This window comes from Colias croceus, chromosome 22, assembly GCF_905220415.1.
Source record: "Colias croceus chromosome 22, ilColCroc2.1".
NCBI classification, from domain to species: domain Eukaryota; kingdom Metazoa; phylum Arthropoda; class Insecta; order Lepidoptera; family Pieridae; genus Colias; species Colias croceus.
Window position 1 is genome coordinate 653,039 of NC_059558.1, and position 20,320 is coordinate 673,358.

At 39.3% G+C, this 20,320-nt stretch overlaps 1 protein-coding gene across 1 annotated transcript in view; it reads left to right on the forward strand.

The window, feature by feature from the left end:
* The window catches only part of LOC123701945, a 106,189-nt gene that overhangs the window by 32,703 nt on the left and 53,166 nt on the right, over positions 1-20,320 (forward strand). Inside the window, exons 6-16 of the mRNA XM_045649579.1 lie at positions 1,415-1,754; positions 2,603-2,717; positions 3,184-3,300; positions 4,052-4,348; positions 4,813-4,916; positions 5,660-5,778; positions 7,054-7,142; positions 9,933-10,050; positions 10,561-10,658; positions 13,551-13,692; positions 14,842-15,025. Of these exons, the coding sequence (XP_045505535.1) occupies positions 1,415-1,754; positions 2,603-2,717; positions 3,184-3,300; positions 4,052-4,348; positions 4,813-4,916; positions 5,660-5,778; positions 7,054-7,142; positions 9,933-10,050; positions 10,561-10,658; positions 13,551-13,692; positions 14,842-15,025 (1,723 nt within the window). The remainder of the gene's footprint in view (positions 1-1,414; positions 1,755-2,602; positions 2,718-3,183; positions 3,301-4,051; positions 4,349-4,812; positions 4,917-5,659; positions 5,779-7,053; positions 7,143-9,932; positions 10,051-10,560; positions 10,659-13,550; positions 13,693-14,841; positions 15,026-20,320) is intronic.

Consider the following 20,320-nt stretch of genomic DNA (forward strand, 5'->3'; position numbering starts at 1 on the left):
AATTGGTTCAGTAGTTAAGGCGTGATTGAGTAACAGACAGAGTTACTTTCGCATTTATTATATTCTAGGAGAGGTTCTATGTAGTGTTTATGTTATTAAATAAATAAATCACTAAACTAAAACGTCAGAAGTACACAGTACAGATTCAACCCATAGGTATTTATTTGTATAGGTCTTATCCAAGTCTTAATATCGTATTAAATGTTAAGAATGTGTAGAGAAATTTTCCAATTAAGAAATTTATCATAATATTAGTAATGTTATTTTTAAAAGTTAATCTTTTACGATTATTTGTTTAGTGGATTATCGATATAAACTGATAAGATACAGTGCAACACGCCTGATTCCGATGAAAGTAAGTTCTCTTCAAAGGCGATATATAGATCGTCTAGATAAATTTTTATCTCTCGATAAATTTTGATACTCTGTACACACTGAGTGAATAAGGGCGAATACTTTATTGATATCAAAATATAACATTTTTAACGTCAAATGTATCGATAACAAGTTAAAATCGTGAATAATAATTTTCAACGTGCTCCATTTGATTATCAAAAGTATAATAAATATTGGTAATTATTGCTAAAAATAAGTTAACGTTTAATTTATCGGTTTTTATCAATTTACGATCTTCATTTGTTCAATTTGTATAATCCAGCACTGCTATTTGATACCTTATCTCAATATTTGGAATTGAAATAATCGCTAAGTAATTAGGTTGAAATTGCATCATAAGTAGTAATTTAAAATGATAGATAAAGGAATTAGCTATTAATCTATAATACTATATATCTATAGGGTATCTATATGAGAAGTTACTACTCATTAAGTAGAATTATAAAGATAAATGATATTTATTTATTTATCTCAATTTTTGTCAAATTCTCATACTTTGGTTGTGATACACGAATCGAGCTAGTTTACACCGGAAAAAGCACCATCGAAGTTCTTTGAAAAATTGCACCTTATTATTAATTCTTATGATCATAAGTTCTCTAATATATAAAATATAACACATCCGATTTATTCGTTGTCAGCGAAACAAAAAATAAACTTCATTTTACTCTATATACTTTATAATATTTATTTATATTATTTTCGATATAAAAACGGTAATAAATGAATATACAAATGTCAATGTATCGCGTGGTCACGTAAGTGCTGTGTTGCCTGAAAGGAACGGCGGCACTAACCTGTATATTGTAACTAGTACGCAACGGCGGCTCTAACTTGTATGTTGTACTTTATCGTACGCAACGGCGGCACTTACCTGTATGTTGAATTTCATCGTTCGCAACGGCGGCAAATCAAATATGTTTATTTGCTCGTATATGGGCACTAAATTGTATAATTTATATTATAACGTTTTGTACGTAAAGGCGGCACTAACTTGTGTATGCGTGTGTGCACACAGATGCGCGGCGTGCCGCTGCACGAGCGCGTGTACACGCTGCGCACGCGGCCGCCGTCGCTCCTACCGCCTTCGCCGCTGAGCCTTGCGTCCTCCGGGGATAAAGCTGCCCATGCACACTCCCCTTCCCTGGAGCGTTTGGAACGCTTGGAGCGGTTAGAACGCTTGGAAAGGCTGGAGGGGCGTGCGACGGCGACGTTCGTGTGCTACGTGTGCGGCGTGCCGGCGGCCAGCTCGCAGCTGCGGCTGGTGTACTGCTGCGCGAACCCGGAGCGCGAGCCGTACTACCCGTTCATATGCTCGCTGAAGGCGCACCCCGACGCGAGCCCCATCAGTCCGCAGGGTGAGTCGTACACATATACAAGTCGCGTCAAGTAAAAAGAACGCTGACGGTTAAGCTGCACATTGGCGATTTATCGGTCTATTTGGTGTTATGAGGTGGTATAAGAATAACAAATAGGTAGTTGCGAAGCCACGATTCGCGAGCCTAGTTCAAAAATAAAATAATCGACACATAGCTTACGTGCAAAACTCGATCCATGCGCAAACACACCCCATCACTTTCATCCAGCGTTCTTTTTACGTGACGCGTACTTTACGTGACAATAAGTTAAAACACGTGGTTTGTTCTCAATAAATGAGGGTATTTGTAAAAGTAGAAAAGCTAAATTTTAGCATTCACTAAATTAATTGATCAGTAATGTAGCATTGATTGAATTTTTGTATAAAAAGCAATAAAATAATACTAAAGTAACTAATGAATGTTGGAAATTGTGCTGAATCACAAAAAATGGTTAACATTGAACACAATGAGGATCTACAGCACATACATTGTTTAGTAAAAAGTTCATAACATAATCTTGAAATAGATTTCTTAATTACCTATTATTTCACTAAACAATCAATTATCAATATAACAACTTAACACACAAACCACACACTAATTGTTAAAAACCCACAAGTTGTATTTTGCCGCGACGTTAATTCAAAAGAACATTTAAAATTCCATCCAATTAATAAAAACCTTTTTTGTATATAGCTGATTATATCTGATTGAATATCTTATTTTTCTTATTATTCCGCCTAATAAAAAAATAAATGGTAATTTTGATTAACATTTAAGTTAAATGCCATTTTATCCGCCGTCTCACGAAGCATAATAAATGTTTTTATATTAAAAAAAATTTGCAGGTATGGTGCAAATATGTGCGTCGTGCTACAAGAGCATACCGCACAAGTACCCCGCGTACAGCGAGAACGGTGAGCCGAACGCCGCTCACAATGCGCACACTAACAATAATATTAGGTACGTGTTGGTTAGAACTTAGGGTCCGGGATCCCGGACTTAGGTTGCGGGATCCCGGTTCAAGAGTTCCTTTACAAACAAATGTGAAATGATCAATTAATTGGTTCGTTGAATTCGTCTTTGCTTTGTTATTATGTATTAAATAAAATAATCTACACTAATATTTTAAAGAGGAAAACTTTGTTTGTTTGATTGTAATGAATAGGCTCATAAACTACTGGACTGATTTTAAAAATTCTTTCACCATTCGAAAGCTACATTATCCACGAGTAATATAGGATAGGTTTTATCGCGGAAATTCCACGGGAACGGGAACTATGCGAGTTTTTCTTTGAAACTTCTTTGTTTTTCTAGGGGAGCTGGGGAAGGGAAATATTTAACAAATTGTCCCGTACAAGGACATTTAATACTTTAATTTTATGTTTTAAAAACACATTCAATAATAAAATATAACCCTCCATTACAGGTTTAAGCCGTACGAAATAAAAAGTTCGCTGGGTGCAACGAAGCGGCCGTCCAGCGCCCTCGCAGCCTCACCGCACTCGCACCTCGTCGCCGCTGAGAACGGGATGGGGCTGTACAGGTACACACATACATACACAATATGTATACTCCATGAATGCTTTAGAAAAATTGGTGTAAAGGTTCTTTTTAGGGTGCTTTTCCACCAATAATGTCCAAGAATGTGTTTGTTACCTTTAACCGATAGTCGCTTCAAACTTCAAACTTAATGAAGCGATATGAATGGATTTTACAATCACATTACTCGCTACACATCCTCGGACAGCACCCTTATGCTGTGATATATGAATATGGAGAAAATATGTCAAGTATTATTTGAGCTATAAGATTGTTTATCAATTGTGTCACCAAATTACAGTTTCTTGGATTGTTGCTACATATTGCAAATTTTATGTTATCACGTTTTATTTTTTTTTAACATACAATGATTCAATGAAAGAAATATCTTCCGTTTAATTTTCTAGAATTTTTAATACTTTAAACCTAGTACGATACATTCATAATTTAATAGTACATTGATAATGACAAACAAAAGAGGTCCTTCGAGTCAGATTTGAACTAGCGACCTATAAATTTTAAATAATGTGTCACACACAGGCATGTTTGTAAACAAGTAAATCTTTCACATTAAATTACTATGTAAGCAAGTGAATTTTCGAAAATCTTTGAATACAGTTCTATTCCTTTTTTAAAAATAAAGGAATGTTTCCTTTCAGCAAAATTCGCTATCTTCAGTATTTCAAGTACTTTGAACTTTCCCTCCAGGGCCCATCGAAAATACACTGTATACTAATCTTGTTACAACGTTACAGGTGCTACGTATGCGCCGGCCTGTTCCCGCAACAGTCGATGGAGTGGCTGTCCACTAGCGCCGAGTACATGAACTCGCACGCGATGCACTTCCCGTGCCTCGCGGTGTGCGGCGCGGGGGCCACGCAGGGCCCTGCGGGGGCCGCCGGGGCCCCGGGCGCTGGGGGGGCCCCCGCGACCCCAGGGGCCACCGGGGTCGTGCGGGGGGGCCGCGTACTGGCGTGCTCGCGGTGCGTGCGGCACCTGGCGCGGCAGTGGGAGCTGATGGATGCTGAACGGGTGCCCTTGGAGCATCGGAGGTGAGCGGAGAATGTTTATCTCTCTACACAATGTATAGAGAGATAAACACATTTGGGGATGTTTGTCGTATCGTAAGGGCTTTATCGTATTCTGCGAGGGTGCGTATGAAAGATAGAACCAATCGTATTGCTTTCTTTATTCATTGTTTGAAGCGATACATCCCTCGTTACGCATGGAAAATCACCCTAATCGTGGTTTGACTGACTAATACTTTACTTTAAAATATTGTATGTAACATTGATTTACAGTTACAAGCATTGAACATTGTCTGACAATAGCTTGAGATACTTTTACTTTGAATTTATTCAATTTATATTGACTTTGACTGTATTTAATAATTCTATTACTTTCTAACGAATAAGTGTTAAAGATTGAGTTTTCTAAAAATGTTGTTTAGTGTAAGTGACAAACATAGTGTCAAAGTGTTAAACAAAGTTAAAATTAAAAAAATGTATGTGTCCAGGTACAACATCCCGTCCCCACTGCCGGCGGGCGGAGCGACGGGCGAGCGGGTGATACCAACCCCACCTTCCACCACCTCGGACCGCACCGTGGCTAGTAATAGCGGTACGTACATACACACATACTTATAGTACACTAGCGGTCCGCCCCGGCTTCTCCCGTGGTACATGTTTACGTTTTCTCTACATAAGATCCATCCTCGTACTTCAAGAAATATAATAAAAAAAGAATTATCGAAATCGGTTTAGCCGTTCTCGAGTTATGCGCTTACCAACACATTTTGCGATTTATTTTTATATATAAGATATAGTATGTTATATACAGGATAGGTTGTGCAACTGGGTGGGGTAGATGAAATTAGTACATAATACACGCAAACAATTTATTTGTTTATTTATTGCACACACAAAAGAAATAGAGACACATAAAGTACAGATAATAGGAAAATAATGTGTACAAACGGTGGCTTTATCGCTAGGTAGCGATCTCTTCCAGGCCACCGTATGTAATATGTAAGGAGAGACGTTAAAAGGAGGTTATAATCAAATGGTGTGGAAGATAAAATCCGAAAATTTGAGGAAAATTTATCGAAAGAGCTGAAAGGTGTCTCGAGAACGATTTTGTTGTAAATTACAACTCAATTATGATATTTTTGAAAAATCAATACGTAGAAAAAAATAAATAAAAATCGATATGTTATTATACCACCGTCTCTAATAACGACAAATTCTGTTAAATTTACAAAGTGTCAGTTTCATTATAACTTACGCAGATATTAGTACCGTTTCGCAGTATAAAACTACCATCTTGGAATAAATTATTTAGTTTTTTTTTATCTATATTTGCAGCGTGCACGTCGATATACTGCTTCCTGTGCGGGCTGCACTCGGACTTCACTTTGGCTCGCATCCTGTACGGCCAGCCGCAGGGCAACGCGCCATACTTCCCGTGCCTGCTCACGCATCAGGTACATAATACATATTCATACTAATATTATAAATGAAAGAAAGAAAGAAAATAAATTTATTGCAAAAAACTAGAGATGCAACGAATAGTTGTTTGGCCGGATACCGGATACCGGATGTTCGGCCTGACCACCAGCCGAATGTTCGGTATCCGGCCGCCGAATATTCGGCCGACGGCATTTTGAGTTTCGTAGGTGCGTTCGCGCGGTCACAGTTCTTGGTAGTGACACTTTTATCGTGTCAGTGAAAATAATAAAAAGCTTCAATTACAACTGTCTTTATTTCGATTCTATTTATAAAATCTACCAATTTTACTATCCGGTATCCGGCTTGATAGTACATTACCATCCGGTATCCGGCCGGATAGTAAAAAGGGTGCATCTCTACAAAAAACACAACCAACAAGATAACAAAATTTTACCTTAAGATTAGCAAACGGATACAGCCTCAGCAAAATGCTGCACAAAAACAGCGATGATTTTCAGGCTGCACCGGCGGTTGAGGTCCGTATTAAATGCGAAAGTAACTCTGTCTGTCTGTCTGTTACTCAATCACGCCTTAACTATTAAACCAATTTTTGCATGAAATTTGGTATGGAGATATTTTGATACCCGAGAAAGAACATAGGATAGGTTTTATACTGGAAATCCCACGGGAACGGGAACTATGCGGGTTTTTCTTTGACTGCGCGGGCGATGCCGCGGGTGGAAAGCTAGTATTATAAATAATATAGTCTAAATAATATTATTTGGTGTCTCAACGAAACGTTACTAAACGAAAAATAAATATTTTTTGAAGTGAAACTTCTTTATCAGGGTTGGAAAAAAATGTAGTGTCACATTTTTTCGTTACGCGTGTCTTTTTTTTCCGTTGCGCGCCATCTTTTTCTTATCCCTGCCACGCATGATTCGACGTATTTTTATAATGTTGCATATAGTAAATTATTTTTTAAAAATAAGGTCATAAAGAAGTTTTCACTTCTTACGTGTGTACACTACACGCACACATTTTTTTTTATTTTGTCCAAGTCGGAAATTGACTCACGTTCGCATAGTTGCACGTGGCATAATGTTTAATTCTTTCCAAAAGTGGGAGAGAGAGGTTTTGACAGTCCAAAAGAAAAAGTTTTGTTGTTCAGGTGCATATGTTGAAATTAGACAACAAAAGATTCTAAGGATTTTCAAAATCTCTCATTTCGTCATTTTATATGTACAGTGTACACTCGTAACTACAATATGTATTTAAAACGGATTTGAAACCAGTTTATTTGATTACAGAGTCATCCGAACGCGGAACAGCTCCGCGAGAACGGATCGGCGCTGGTGTGCACCTTCTGTTACCACTCGCTGCTTAGCCAATGGAGGAGGTGAGATGTACATACATACAGATTGAAATAATCCTTTAAATGACGTCATAAATGTATTGTTTCATAAAATATAAGTATATCAAATAAGTGAAAGAATCAATCAAATATGTTATGAAATGAAAAATGTATGCGGGCACCCACACTGACGACTGAAGTGAAACTTCTTTATCGGGGTTGGAAAAAAATTTATTGTAACATTTTTTCGTTAAGCGTGACATCGCACGCGCCATCTTTTTCTTATCCACGCGTGATTCGACGTATTTCTCTACAGTTGCATATAGTAAATTATTTTTTGAAAAATAAGGTCATAAAGAAGTTTCACTTCTTACGTGTGTACACTAGTACGCGCACACACTTTTTTTATGATGTCGCACATCCGGAGAAATAACGTCATAAATGTCATAAACCACTTTTTACAGGGCAGAGATTTAAAAGTTTGCTTTGTTATTCATGGACCCAGTTTATACATAAGAAAAATTATTTAATTGATTATGTTGGTAAATATATTCAACTTCGAATATATAGCATTTTCAGGGAGGCTGAAATAACTAGATAAGACTTATTTTACTTTTTTTAAGGATGGTACTACATTTATGACATTATGGCCCTGGGATTCAAAGTATACTAAATCTATTATGTCAAATTTGGTAGGTAGGTAAGAAAAAAATATCACTTCTACAGAGAAAAACATCTTTATTGTAACATTTAAATTAATTTGGAATAACGGCGTTGGTGTACTAAGTCTATCAAACCTGATATTTTTGTGTTGGTGACGATTTACGCGAAGTTTGTTTTAATTTCTAGTAGATATTATTTAAATCGTGGAGGTATCACCTCCTGATCCACCTGATCCCCCTCCCCCTCCTGAGACTATGATTGATGATGTGCCCCTCCAAGGCCAAAACGTCATCTTGACCAGGATGTTGGTGATGATAAGATATAGAAGCAAGACAAAGAAATCTTCTCTAAGCGACTGTCCTAACTCTATTTCCATAGATACCGTTTATAAGCATCCTCTTCTAGAACGCCCTTTTCGACAGTATTCTGTAACTGACTGGACCTTACATTGTACATTGCAGTTAGATAGAAAATGACCCCACATCAGGCACCTTGATACGGGCCATCAAAATCGGTCAACTACTTGTAAGAAATGGCATCAAAAATATTTGCAGATTGCATTAAGAAAATCGGCCGCAATAGGATTGCTATCGAATTTTAAGTGGTGAAGATGCCAATGTGTTTATTGGTCATCCAATATTGGCCCAGCACAACCTGAGCACAATTATCCCCTTATACAAGGGCATTGTAAGAGGAGTGCCCACTGACATTTCTATGCAGGAATTTGTTGCCAATTTGGAAATCCCTGCGGGCTTTGGGTATATCTTAAAAGCACGTAGGTTAAATAGAAAACATCGTACGACGGTGAGCACTGAATGGATTCCCCCAAACTCCCTGGTCCTCACATTCCTAGGGCAGAAGCTGCCTGAAAAGGTCTTCCTTTACAAATCATCCTTAACAGTAGAGCTTTATAGACTGCCAACAATCCAGTGCCTGAAATGCTGTAGGTATGGCCACATTAAAAACCAGTGTAGGTCGAACCTCCGATGTTTTAAATGAACACGAGAGCTTACAAGAAGACATACATGCCGAACCTATTATTTTAGCTCTCATAATTTTGCCACTTTTTACTGAAACATATTCTTTGCCCGAGACTCTTAGTTGTTTCGCTATCTATTTTACCTTTTTTCAGTGTCGAAGTCGTTTCTTTTCGAAGATTGTTTGGGGTTTCCTTCTCACTTGTACTATTTACAGTTTCAGAAATTGAAACTTATTCTACAGAAGGTCTATTGACAGGGTTTGCAGTAGGTTCTACTTCTGAATCTTCGCTAGATGAAGAAGAATCAGAACTTGAACTTCTAGAGGAACTAGAGCTTGAAGATTTAGTAGGCCGATATTCATCAGGCGAAAAATCCCCGCTGCGAGTACTCTCACCTTTAAAAGTATTGTAAATAAAAATTAAAACGAAATTATGTAATTATATAACACGTATTGAAAAGTAGTATGTATAACTGTCATAAGTCATAACTCAAATCGTTATATAGCTGAACATTCAATTTTGGGACGGTTTTGTCACAACTGTACATAAAATAACTACATTACATTAAGCCACATAGCTGAATATCCAATAGTTTGGTGCGTTATTGTCATAATTGTTTTATACCGTACAGTTATGACATATTTAGCCACTAAAATCAAATAACTAATCAATAAATCGAGAGCGGTTTTGTCACAATTGTTTAGAAAAATAAAGTTGTGACAATTTATTAAACTAAAACTACCAAAAGCTTATTTAGTAAATGTCATAATTACCTTATGTGACAACGCAGCTCCAAACAGATTTACTCCGCTCGGATGGCCGGACGCAACTGACTAATAAGACATCGTGCCGCCAGAATGGGCCAATAACATGTCAAAACCGCGACGTCATAAGCGACCTCTCGTGAAGGATATTAAAATTAAAATTATAACATTAATTCCCTGAATACTAAACCATAAAAGGAAACGTTTTTGACATAAAACTCATTTTTACAAAAAATGCAGTTGTGACGTTATTTCTCCGGATGTGCGATGTGTGTTGAATTAAATCTTTCGAGCGGCCCGATCGGTCCACGACACAATAGATTTTCTATCTTCAGAGTCTATTGTGTCTGTGATTCCGGGGGCTGAGTTATTAAATCTTTCCTTCTCTCTAATGAGCATGTTTGTGTATGTCTGTATGTGGGTGTGCAGGTACGAGGAGAGCGGCACGTTCCCTGCGGAGCGGCGCACGTACAACACGCACGACTACCACTGCCACCTGTGCGCCATCAAGACGTACCGCAAGCGTGTGCGCGCGCTGCCCATCAAGGTAATATCATCATCATCATCATCATCATCTACATCATTATCATCGTCTACGTCATCATCATCTACATCTACATCATCATCTTCATCATCATCTACATCATCATCATCATCTACATCATCATTTACATCATCATCATCATCTATATCATCATCATCATCATCATCAGTCCATATACGTGGCGTACTCTCAACATAATAACACCGATTGTCATCATCATCATCATCAGCCCTTATACATTCCCACTTCTAGGACAAGGGCCTCCTATGAGGATGCAGGCCATAATCATCCACGCTGGCCAAGTGCGGGTTGGCGGATTAACACCGATAACCATATGATAATAACCAATAAGCGGTTTCCAAGCACGATTTTTACGCGCGTGTGCGTGAATGTGTCACACACATAGCAGCAAATTCACCTAAACTCGATCGAAGAAGCACAGTCTTTAATAGATGTTTTAAGCACTGACTAAAATGTTATGTTCGATGTTGCTTATTATCTTTTCTTTTTCAGGAATTCCCATTCTTAAGTCAAAGAAGAACTGAAAACTCGTTATTATTAGAAAATGGAGACTATGCTGTAGTATGTTTAGACTGTTATGAAAGTTTAAGGTGAGAAATGTTAATTTTTTGATTTTTTTTATTATTCACATAATTAAATACTTCAATTTTATTATAAAAAAAAAATTGCAGGCACTAAAGTCTTATTCTGTAGTAAATTTTACACATTCAGATTTTTCTAATGTTATTATTATAGGGGTGGTAGTATATCGTTATAATTTGAATACAAACATGTTGATTTATCAAAGTGAAACTTTTATTACATCGTCTCAAACTTTTTGGTCTGTGTAGCGCATGTCGCGTGACGCACGATACGTACGATAATTATCGTACAAATACGATAATTTTTAGTTAAATGTCTATAGTGTGAAAAAAAGTTTCACTTTTACCGTGGTTTCATAAAACCACACAACATTTTTTTATTTATTGAAACAAAATCATTCTTTGTACTCACATCAATAATACCAAAGCGTACATAGAATCTAGTAACAATATGTTAACAAAAATACAAACAAAACGGGGTTAAATACTATGTGCATCCAAGTACCTAATACAGAGGTCTAGGCAGAGGCGGCTCGTCCTCAGGAGCGCTGGTGCAGTGAACTCCCATAAATAATTATAATAAAGTTATACCTGCTCATTATTTAAAATCTATTGTAAAAAACTCCAATACCAATATCAATAAAACTGCTTTTTAACCGACTTCAAAAAAAAGGAGGAGGTTATCAATTCGGCCGGTATGTTTTTTTTATGTATGTACACCGATTACTCCGAGGTTTCTGAACCGATTTACGTGATTCTTTTTTTGTTCGATGCGGGATGGTGTCGAATTGGTCCCATAAAAATTTTATTCGGAAGCTTATAGAAATTTTCCTCACGTATATAAATTTTCCTGACGTATAGAAATTTTCCTTGTTTATAGAAATTTTCCTGGTGTATAGAAATTTTCCTTTCTTATGGAAATTTTCCAGCTTATAGAAATTTTCCCGACTTATGGAAACTTTCCTGACTTACAAATTTTTCCTGACTAACCTTAATTTTCCTGACTTATGGATTTTTCCTGGAGTATAGAAATTTTCCTGACGTATAGAAATTTTCCTGGCGTATAGAAAATTCCCTGACTTATATAAATTTTCTTGGCTAATAGATTTTTTGCTGGCTTAAAGAAATTTTCCTGACGCATAGAAATTTTCCTGACGCATAGAAATTTTCCTGACGTATAAAAATTTTCCTTTCTTATGGAAATTTTCCAGCTTATAGAAATTTTCCTCACGTATAGAAATTTTCCTCACGTATAGAAATTTTCCTGGCTAATAGAATTTTTCCTGGCGTATAGAAATTTTCCTGACGTATAGAAATTATTCCTGACTTATCGTAATTTTCCCGACTTATGGATTTTTCCTGGCGTATAGAAATTTTCCTGACGTATAGAAATTTTCCTGTCTTATCGGTATTTTCCTGACGTATATAAATTTTCCTGGCGTATATAAATTTTCCTGGCTTATAAACATTTTCCTTATCTATATAAATTTTCCTGACGTATAGAGATTTTCCTTGTTTATAGAAATTTTCCTGGCGTATAGAAATTTTCCTTTCTTATGGAAATTTTCCAGCTTATAGAAATTTTCCCGACTTATCGTAATTTTTCTGTCAATCTAAATGTCCCTAACTATTGTTAAAATCATTTTTCTAATCTTCCTAAAATTGGAATTTTTACGACTGATTAAGTACTACCAACCACCCACCTATTTCCACCCACATCCCTTACGCTATGCTCTCTATCCACGGGCCGCGCGTGCGCAGAATGGTTCAGTATGTGCATAGCTAGCGAACGTATAAACTCGCCCGGTCGATGGGCGCTTTCACCAGGGCCCTGGAATTATGGAATTGTTATTAATTTTATGAACAAATATCATCATCAGCATTTTGCAGCATTGAAAACAATCTAATATATAAAAATCAATGCCACTTTTCGTTGTAATTCCATAACTCGAGAACGGCTGAACCGATTTCGATAATTCTTTTTTTATTATATTCCTTGAAGTACGAGGATGGTTCTTATGTAGAGAAAACGTAAACATGTACCACGGGCGAAGCCGGGGCGGACCGCTAGTATTCATATATTTTTCTTTGCCCGCGGATTCCCCTGATGTTAAATTCGCATTAGTATGAGTCGTTTCACCGCTGTCAAAAGTTACCCATGGCCATGTCACATTGAAACGAATAAACACACTTTCGCATTTATAATATTTCTGGAGGTCCGCCCCGGCTTCGCCCGTGGTACATATTTCGCAATAAAAGGTAGCCTATGTCCTTTCTCGAGTATCAAATTATCTCTATACCAAATTTCATGCAAATTGGTTCAGTAGTTTAGGCGTGATTGAGTAACGGACAGACAGACAGAGTTACTTTCGCATTTATAATATTAGTATATTAGGACAGTATTTGTACTACTAGCAAAAATGTCAATTGAATGATGATGAAGGGCGGAGTGTGTCGGAATTGTATTGTATACGCTTGCAGTCTTTTAGGCCAGAAAGTATTTATGCTGTTTTAGTTGGATGCATTTTATATACCTGCACGTGCACGCGGCTATATAAACTAGTCCTTCAAGTCAGATTGTGCGTTTTTGGTCCTTCGAGCCAAATCAAACGCGTGTGGTCCTTCGAGCCGGATTGCATACTTGCGGTCCTTCGAGACGGATTGCATACTTGCGGTCCTTCGAGACGGATTGCATACTTGCGGTCCTTCGAGACGGATTGCATACTTGCGGTCCTTCGAGACGGATTGCATACTTGCGGTCCTTCGAGACGGATGGCATACTTGCGGTCCTTCGAGACGGATTGCATACTTGCGGTCCTTCGAGCCGGATTGCATACTTGCGGTCCTTCGAGCCGGATTGCGATCTTATAGTGTATTATATACACGTGGTATTTGTTACAGGACGCAGGCGCAGGACTACGAGCGGCGCGGCGTGCCGGTGGAGAAGCGCGAGTACAACTGGCTGCAGCAGCCCCCGCCGCCCGAGGACAGCGCTGACGTCACCATCGCGCGCCTGCCCTCCGGCGACCGCTCCGACAAGCTGGTAACCCGCACACAGATACACATACACACACAGATATACATAAACATGAAACACACAAACACAGAACGTTGACAAACCTAAATAAAAAAATGTGTGCGTGTACACACGTAAGAAGTGAAACTTCTTTATGACCATATTTTTCAAAAAACAATTTACTATATGCAACTTTACAGAAATACGTCGAATCACGCGTGGTAGGGATAAGAAAAAGATGGTGCGTAACGGAAAAATGTCACGCGTAATGAAAAAATGGTTATACTAAATTTTTTTCCAACCCCGATAAAGAAGTTTCACTTCAATAAATAAATAATAAATAAAATCTTTATTTTGCCAAAACATTATACCAAAACTATGCTACGCTTAGTTATATCGTAGACCTCTTATATGCATCGACTATAACACATCTTAAACACTGACATACCGCCACGCACGCTTGACAAAAATTCCAACAAGTAATTTCACACATTATACACGCACCTTACCCGCATTACCACAAATTACAAAAAATGTGACGACACAATATATACAATTGTCATAAGTTATTGTAAAAATTTGGAATTTTGTCTTCGGATGATCTACTAATGAGCCAGTTTATGCCAGACATGAAACATTGAAAATTTGTTATAAATATATAATATATGGTGTATATTGATCGGCCTTTGGTACGTTTCTTCAAGTACAAATTCCAATAAGTTTCATTTTGCTTTAAAATTTGTTTCTAATAGTTTGAAATTTACAAGTACATTTTAGGACAGTTTAAATTTCATTTCTATATATAAGATTGTTTTAGTTATAAAATTAAAATATAAATAATATATTGGATTGGATTGACCGGTTGGCTTGGTTGGTAGTGACCCTGCCTTCCAAGCCAGAGGTCGTGGGTTCGATTCCCACCCGGGGCAAATGTTTGTGTGATGAACATAGATGTTTGCTCTGCGTCTGGGTGTTGATTATCTATATAAGTATTTATATAAATTATATATGTATGTTTATCAGCCATCTGGTTTCCATAACACAAGCGAAAGCTTAGTATGGGATCAGATCGTGCCGTGTGTGAAAATTGTCCTGAAATATTTATTTATTTATATTGAACCCACTTCGTCAACACAAGTATACTACACACACTAACACACCATTCCTTGCGCGCAGATCCCCCAGTCCCTGGTGGTGTCGCGCGGCAAGCGGCACAGCCCCAAGGCGCCCGAGCGTCGCGCGTTACCCGCCCCGCCGCACGCGCACGCGCACACGCACCCGCACGCACACGCGCACGTGACAGCGGGACATGCGCATGTACAAGCGGGGCATGCGCACGCGCACGGCAAGATCGATCAAGGTTAGTGTTTTAAAACAAATCTGAATTTGTACCTACTTTAAGTTTTGTAATGTGATAAAAATAGTGTTTAAAATTCTTAAAATATTCTTTATTTGTTGTATGTTTTGTAATCTGATAAAAATACAAATCTATATATAGCTGCTTTTTACTTCTATGTTTGTATAATAATCGGCCTATTTGTTATTCCTCTGCTGAGATATCGAATTTATTGAATAGTGTTTTGGCTTATTGCAGTCGACCAAATTCAGGTTATCCTGGCTATCTCACTTTTTAAATCGACTATGGCATCGGGATGCATTTAACGGGAGGCCTTCGACTTGGTCTTCTATTGTGTTTCATTTAGAACTATGGTCATTCCCCTAACTAATAACAACATTATAGTATTATCTAATAGGATAAGTACACAGTACACTCTTTTGTTCAAATAGAAAATTATCAGTATTAATATAATATTATGAATATGCATGGGTTGCCATGTTCAGGTGTCCCACAAGGATATATCTTGAGACCACTTTTGTTTCAAGTATACGTAACCAATTAACATAAAAAATGTACACCGAGCTTTAGAATATGTTTTAAATAATTTAGCCGTGTTTCATGCTACACTATGTACATTTTCATAAACTTGCAAAACTTTAGATGCATCATGTATGTACATACTTTACTCATTTTACTTTTATTACTTTTTTCATGGAAATTCTACTAAGCGTAAAATGCTATGGAAATTAAGTTTCTAAAAATGTGCAAACATAACAAGATGAACGATGAAGACGGCTAGCACACAATAAATCAAATCAATAACGTATCGGTACCGTGATTTGTGAATATTAAATCATACGAATAATAATATGTCTGAATCCCGGCACCATTATGTTGTTCCACCCACGCTTTCGTTCAAAATAAGAAAAATCTCAAAGCGGAAAGTTCATGAATGATATTAGGGAAATTTATTGAAACATATTTGCTATTACGTAAAAAGGGTGAGCGATAACGCTCTGTACTTGGTAAAATAGACTTTAAGACCATGCAATAAGGATGATTTTCGTTCTTACAGGGGTTTAGATGTGTCCTTTCGTATCTGAAACTCGTTGTTATGAGAGGAAGTCGGGAATATCACAACATATTGGTATTTTGACTAGATTGTTTGTGGAATAATTTTTTGTTGTGAGCAGAAGCGATTTGGTGTTTTATTTATGCCGAGTTTCTATAAAAGTTTAATTATAAGCTTAAAGAACGTAACTCTATATTTTAAAACAAAGTGGGATTTGTGTGATAATTAGATTAGGCATTTGTATTATGTTTCTTCCTTAACGATGTTAGTACTTTTCTAGTTTATGTTATCTTGAAAATGCTATATACAATATAAAAGACGGTAACTTCTGCTAAGTCTATAGAGTAGGTTTTATAAAATTTGGATCATTAGATTTGTTGTGTGTACGTTATAGTAGTGAAAATGACAAATTAACAACCCTGATACAGCCTATATATTAATCATTATTATCAAACAGCTAATATACTTACATCAACATTAACCTGCAACTTGAATGATATTCAATTTATAATAATCTCGATCCCCCATCCCCTTGTACCTCCCCCACCCCCTGTGACGTCACGCGGCTTCGAAATTGATTCGGCTCAACTTATGCAATGCGTCTCTGCTAGATTGATATTCGTGTGCATAACTTTGTATTGGTATCAATTATGTTGAATGCTATAATCGTAGGTGATGGTTATTATGTATTATGTATATAGAGATTATTGAGTGATTGTGTTTGTTTGTCGGTTGGTTTGAGAGGCTTTTGAATAGATTAGTATAAGGGGGTATGATGGTTCTTCGTTACAAGCAGTGATCCGTTGGGATTGGCATATTTTGTCAAAATAAAGTGGCAAAAGTTAATAAATGTTTGTAACTGATTGGTACCTTTTGTAACGCAATACCTGATGCATTGCGTCCGCTCATTTGCCCTCCAATAATATAAAAAAAAAACTTTGGATCATGATGTAATTGATTGTTTTCGAAATATTATATTTTAAGCGTCAGGAATAAAAAAATTATATCTAATATCTAAAACATCGGTTACATGCACAATATAGCCGTAAAAATGTTATTTTCGTCACATCTAAGGTTGGAATTATCATACACGGTAACAGGTGCTCCCCCCTCCCACAGCCCACCACGAATGGCTTTCCGATAATCCGCATTATTGCATCGCAGAGGTGAACCCGTTTGATTGGTCTTGTATCAATGTGGATGTTGAATATTGATAGTGAAGTTTGATTTGATATAGATTTAGTGGATTAGATCAGATGTGGACTGTTTTTTTTTTTTTTTTTTTTTATGTCAGAGCAAGCAAAGGGGCAGGTGGGCCACCTGATGGTAAGTGGTCACCACCGCCCATAAACACTTGCAACACTAGAAGTGTTGCAGGTGCTTTGCCGGCCTTTTATGGACAAATAAGCTCTTTTCTTGAAGGCCCCAATGTCGTAGTTGTTCGGGAACACCGCAGGTGGCAAATCGTTCCACAGTTTCACCGTACGCGGAAGGAAGTTGCGGGTGAAGCGGACAGTGGTGGAGCGCCAACCATCCAGATGGTGCGGATGGAACTGGTTTTTACGGCGTGTGGTCCGGTGGTGGAACTGTGCGGCTGGTAGTAGGTGGAACAATTCCTCAGAGCACTCCCCATAGTAGATTCTGTACAGTATACAGAGAGACGCAACGTCTCTTCGCACTGACAGAGGATCGAGCCTATTGGAAAGCCTACGGTCATCGACAATTCGAGCTGCTCGACGTTGGATGCGGTCAAGAGGAAGGAGTTGATACTGTGGGGCTCCGGCCCAGAGATGAGAACAGTACTCCATATGCGGTCGCACCTGAGCCTTGTACAGCTGAAGTCGGTGGGCCGGCTTGAAGTACTGTCTCGATCTGCTGAGCACACCAAGCTTTTTCGAGGCTAATTTAGCCTTCGCTTCCAAATGACTGCGGAATTGAACGTCACTCGAGATTTCAACTCCGAGGATTCCGATTTTCGGCGATATACTAAGGGGAGTACTCTTAAACCGAGGTTCTACGACAAATGGGGTCTTTTTAGCGGTGAACGCGCAAACCTGTGTCTTTTGGGGATTGAACTCAACAAGATTAAGTTCGCCCCAATCCGAGACTTCTTGAAGAGAAGACTCGACTTCAGACACAAGTTTGTTTCGGCTCTCATTGAGGCTTTCCTTTGAGGTGTTCGCACGGCCGGGATAAAGAGCATCCCCCGTACTGTCGTCTGCATAGCAATGGATGTTACTGATTTGCAACAAATCATTGATATGCAGAAGAAACAGTGTAGGAGATAGCACGCAGCCTTGTGGGACACCAGCATTCACATAAAGAGGCTTAGAGCAGGAACCGTCGATAACGACCTTAATGCTCCTCTCTTCCAGGAAGCTGGCAACCCAATCGCATAACCTCGCAGGAAGTCCGAAAGATGGTAATTTCGCTAGAAGTGCCTTGTGCCAGACCCGATCGAAGGCTTTCGCTACATCCAAACTTACAGCCAATGCCTCCCCTTTACTCTCAACCGCCTCCGCCCATCTGTGGGTGAGGTACACCAAAAGATCACCAGTCGAGCGACCACTACGGAAACCGTATTGCCGGTCGCTTAACAGCTGGTTCTCCTCCAGGTACCTCATGAGCTGGCAGTTAATAATGGATTCCATTATTTTGGAGAGTAAAGAGGTGATGGCGATCGGTCTGTAGTTAGACGGATTTGAGCGATCGCCTTTTTTAGGGATTGGGTGGACAAGAGCAGTCTTCCACGAGTTCGGAACGATTCCTTTGGCGTAAGAGAGCCGAAAAAGACGCGTTACAACCGGTGCCAACTCAGGAGCACATGTCCTAAGCACAATAGGGGAGACTCCATCCGGCCCTGTCGACTTATGAATGTCAAGGGAAAAGAGAGCGTTTCGAACGGCACGTTGTGTGAAACGTATATCCGCCATTGAATGGTTGCACCGCGGGATGGTAGGCGGTGTCTTTCCCCTGTCATCAAGAGTCGAGTTCCTAGCAAAGAGAGCGCCCAGGAGTTCGGCTTTCTCTTTAGCGGAATGGGCCAGAGAGTCTTCGTCCTTGTGCAAAGGAGGAAAGGATGAACGACAGAAGTTACCTTGGATGGCCTTGGCGAGGGACCAAAACGCCCGTGTTCCCGAAGGAAGTCGCGCTAGTCTATCGCCAAGTGCACCAATATAACTGGATTTAGCCCTAGCGATTTCTCTCTTGTAGGATCTGGAGGCAGAGTTGTACTTCTTCCTGATGAGACCAACGCTTGGATCGCGACACGCCGTTGCTGCAACCCAGGCTTGAAAAAGTTCCTGTTTCTGACGAGACGCCATGTTACAGGAACGTCCAAACCAAGGCTTAGATCTACCACCAACGGGCACAACAGAGTATGGCACAAATAGTTCCATACCCTGCAGTACCACGTCAGTGATAGACTCAGCACAAGCGTTGGGATCCTCCGAGGAGAAGCAAACAGGCCCCCATGGGTAGGAAGCGAAAAAACCACGCATTCCGTCCCAGTCTGCCGACTTGTAGTGCCACACACGGCGTCGAGCTGCAGGTGTCTGCTGTTTCGAGCCCATAAGTGGCACCATACTCCGTATCAGGCAATGGTCTGATGACCCCAGTGGGGCCACGACGGAGACCTGATAGTTCACGGGATGTGTGGTCAGCAGAAGATCCAAAAGAGAGGGAGTATGGCCCTCCACATCCGGTATTCGCGTAGGCGATGAGACCAGCTGTGTTAGGCCATAGGCTAGAGCAAAATCGTGTACAGTTCGTCCCGCGTGGTCAGTTGTACGCGACCCGAGCCATTCAACGTGGTGGGCATTGAAATCGCCTAAAACCACGAGCTCTGCAGAAGGGAACTGTACAAGCAAGGTGTCGATCATCTCTTGGATGTGCTCAAATAATCGGTCGGTACCAGTATTCCCGCTGTGGGATCTGTACAGGCAAGCATAGACGCGAGGGTGGTCGCCGCAGTCAATATGCAGCCAGATAATAGACAGATCCTCACCTTCAAGGGTGCCAAGACGTCGACAACAGATATCCTCCCTAACGTATGCGCATACCCCGGCACGCGGTGCAAAAGTATGCTCCAGCTTAAAACCAGGGTATGTGAGATAAGAAACGTCGGCCGGAGTTGATATCTGAGTCTCAGTCAGGAAGAGCAAGGCCGGCTTAGCCGTCTCAAGATGGTAGTGGACGGCGTTTAAGTTAGTGTGCAGCCCCCGTATGTTACAAAAGTCCACCGT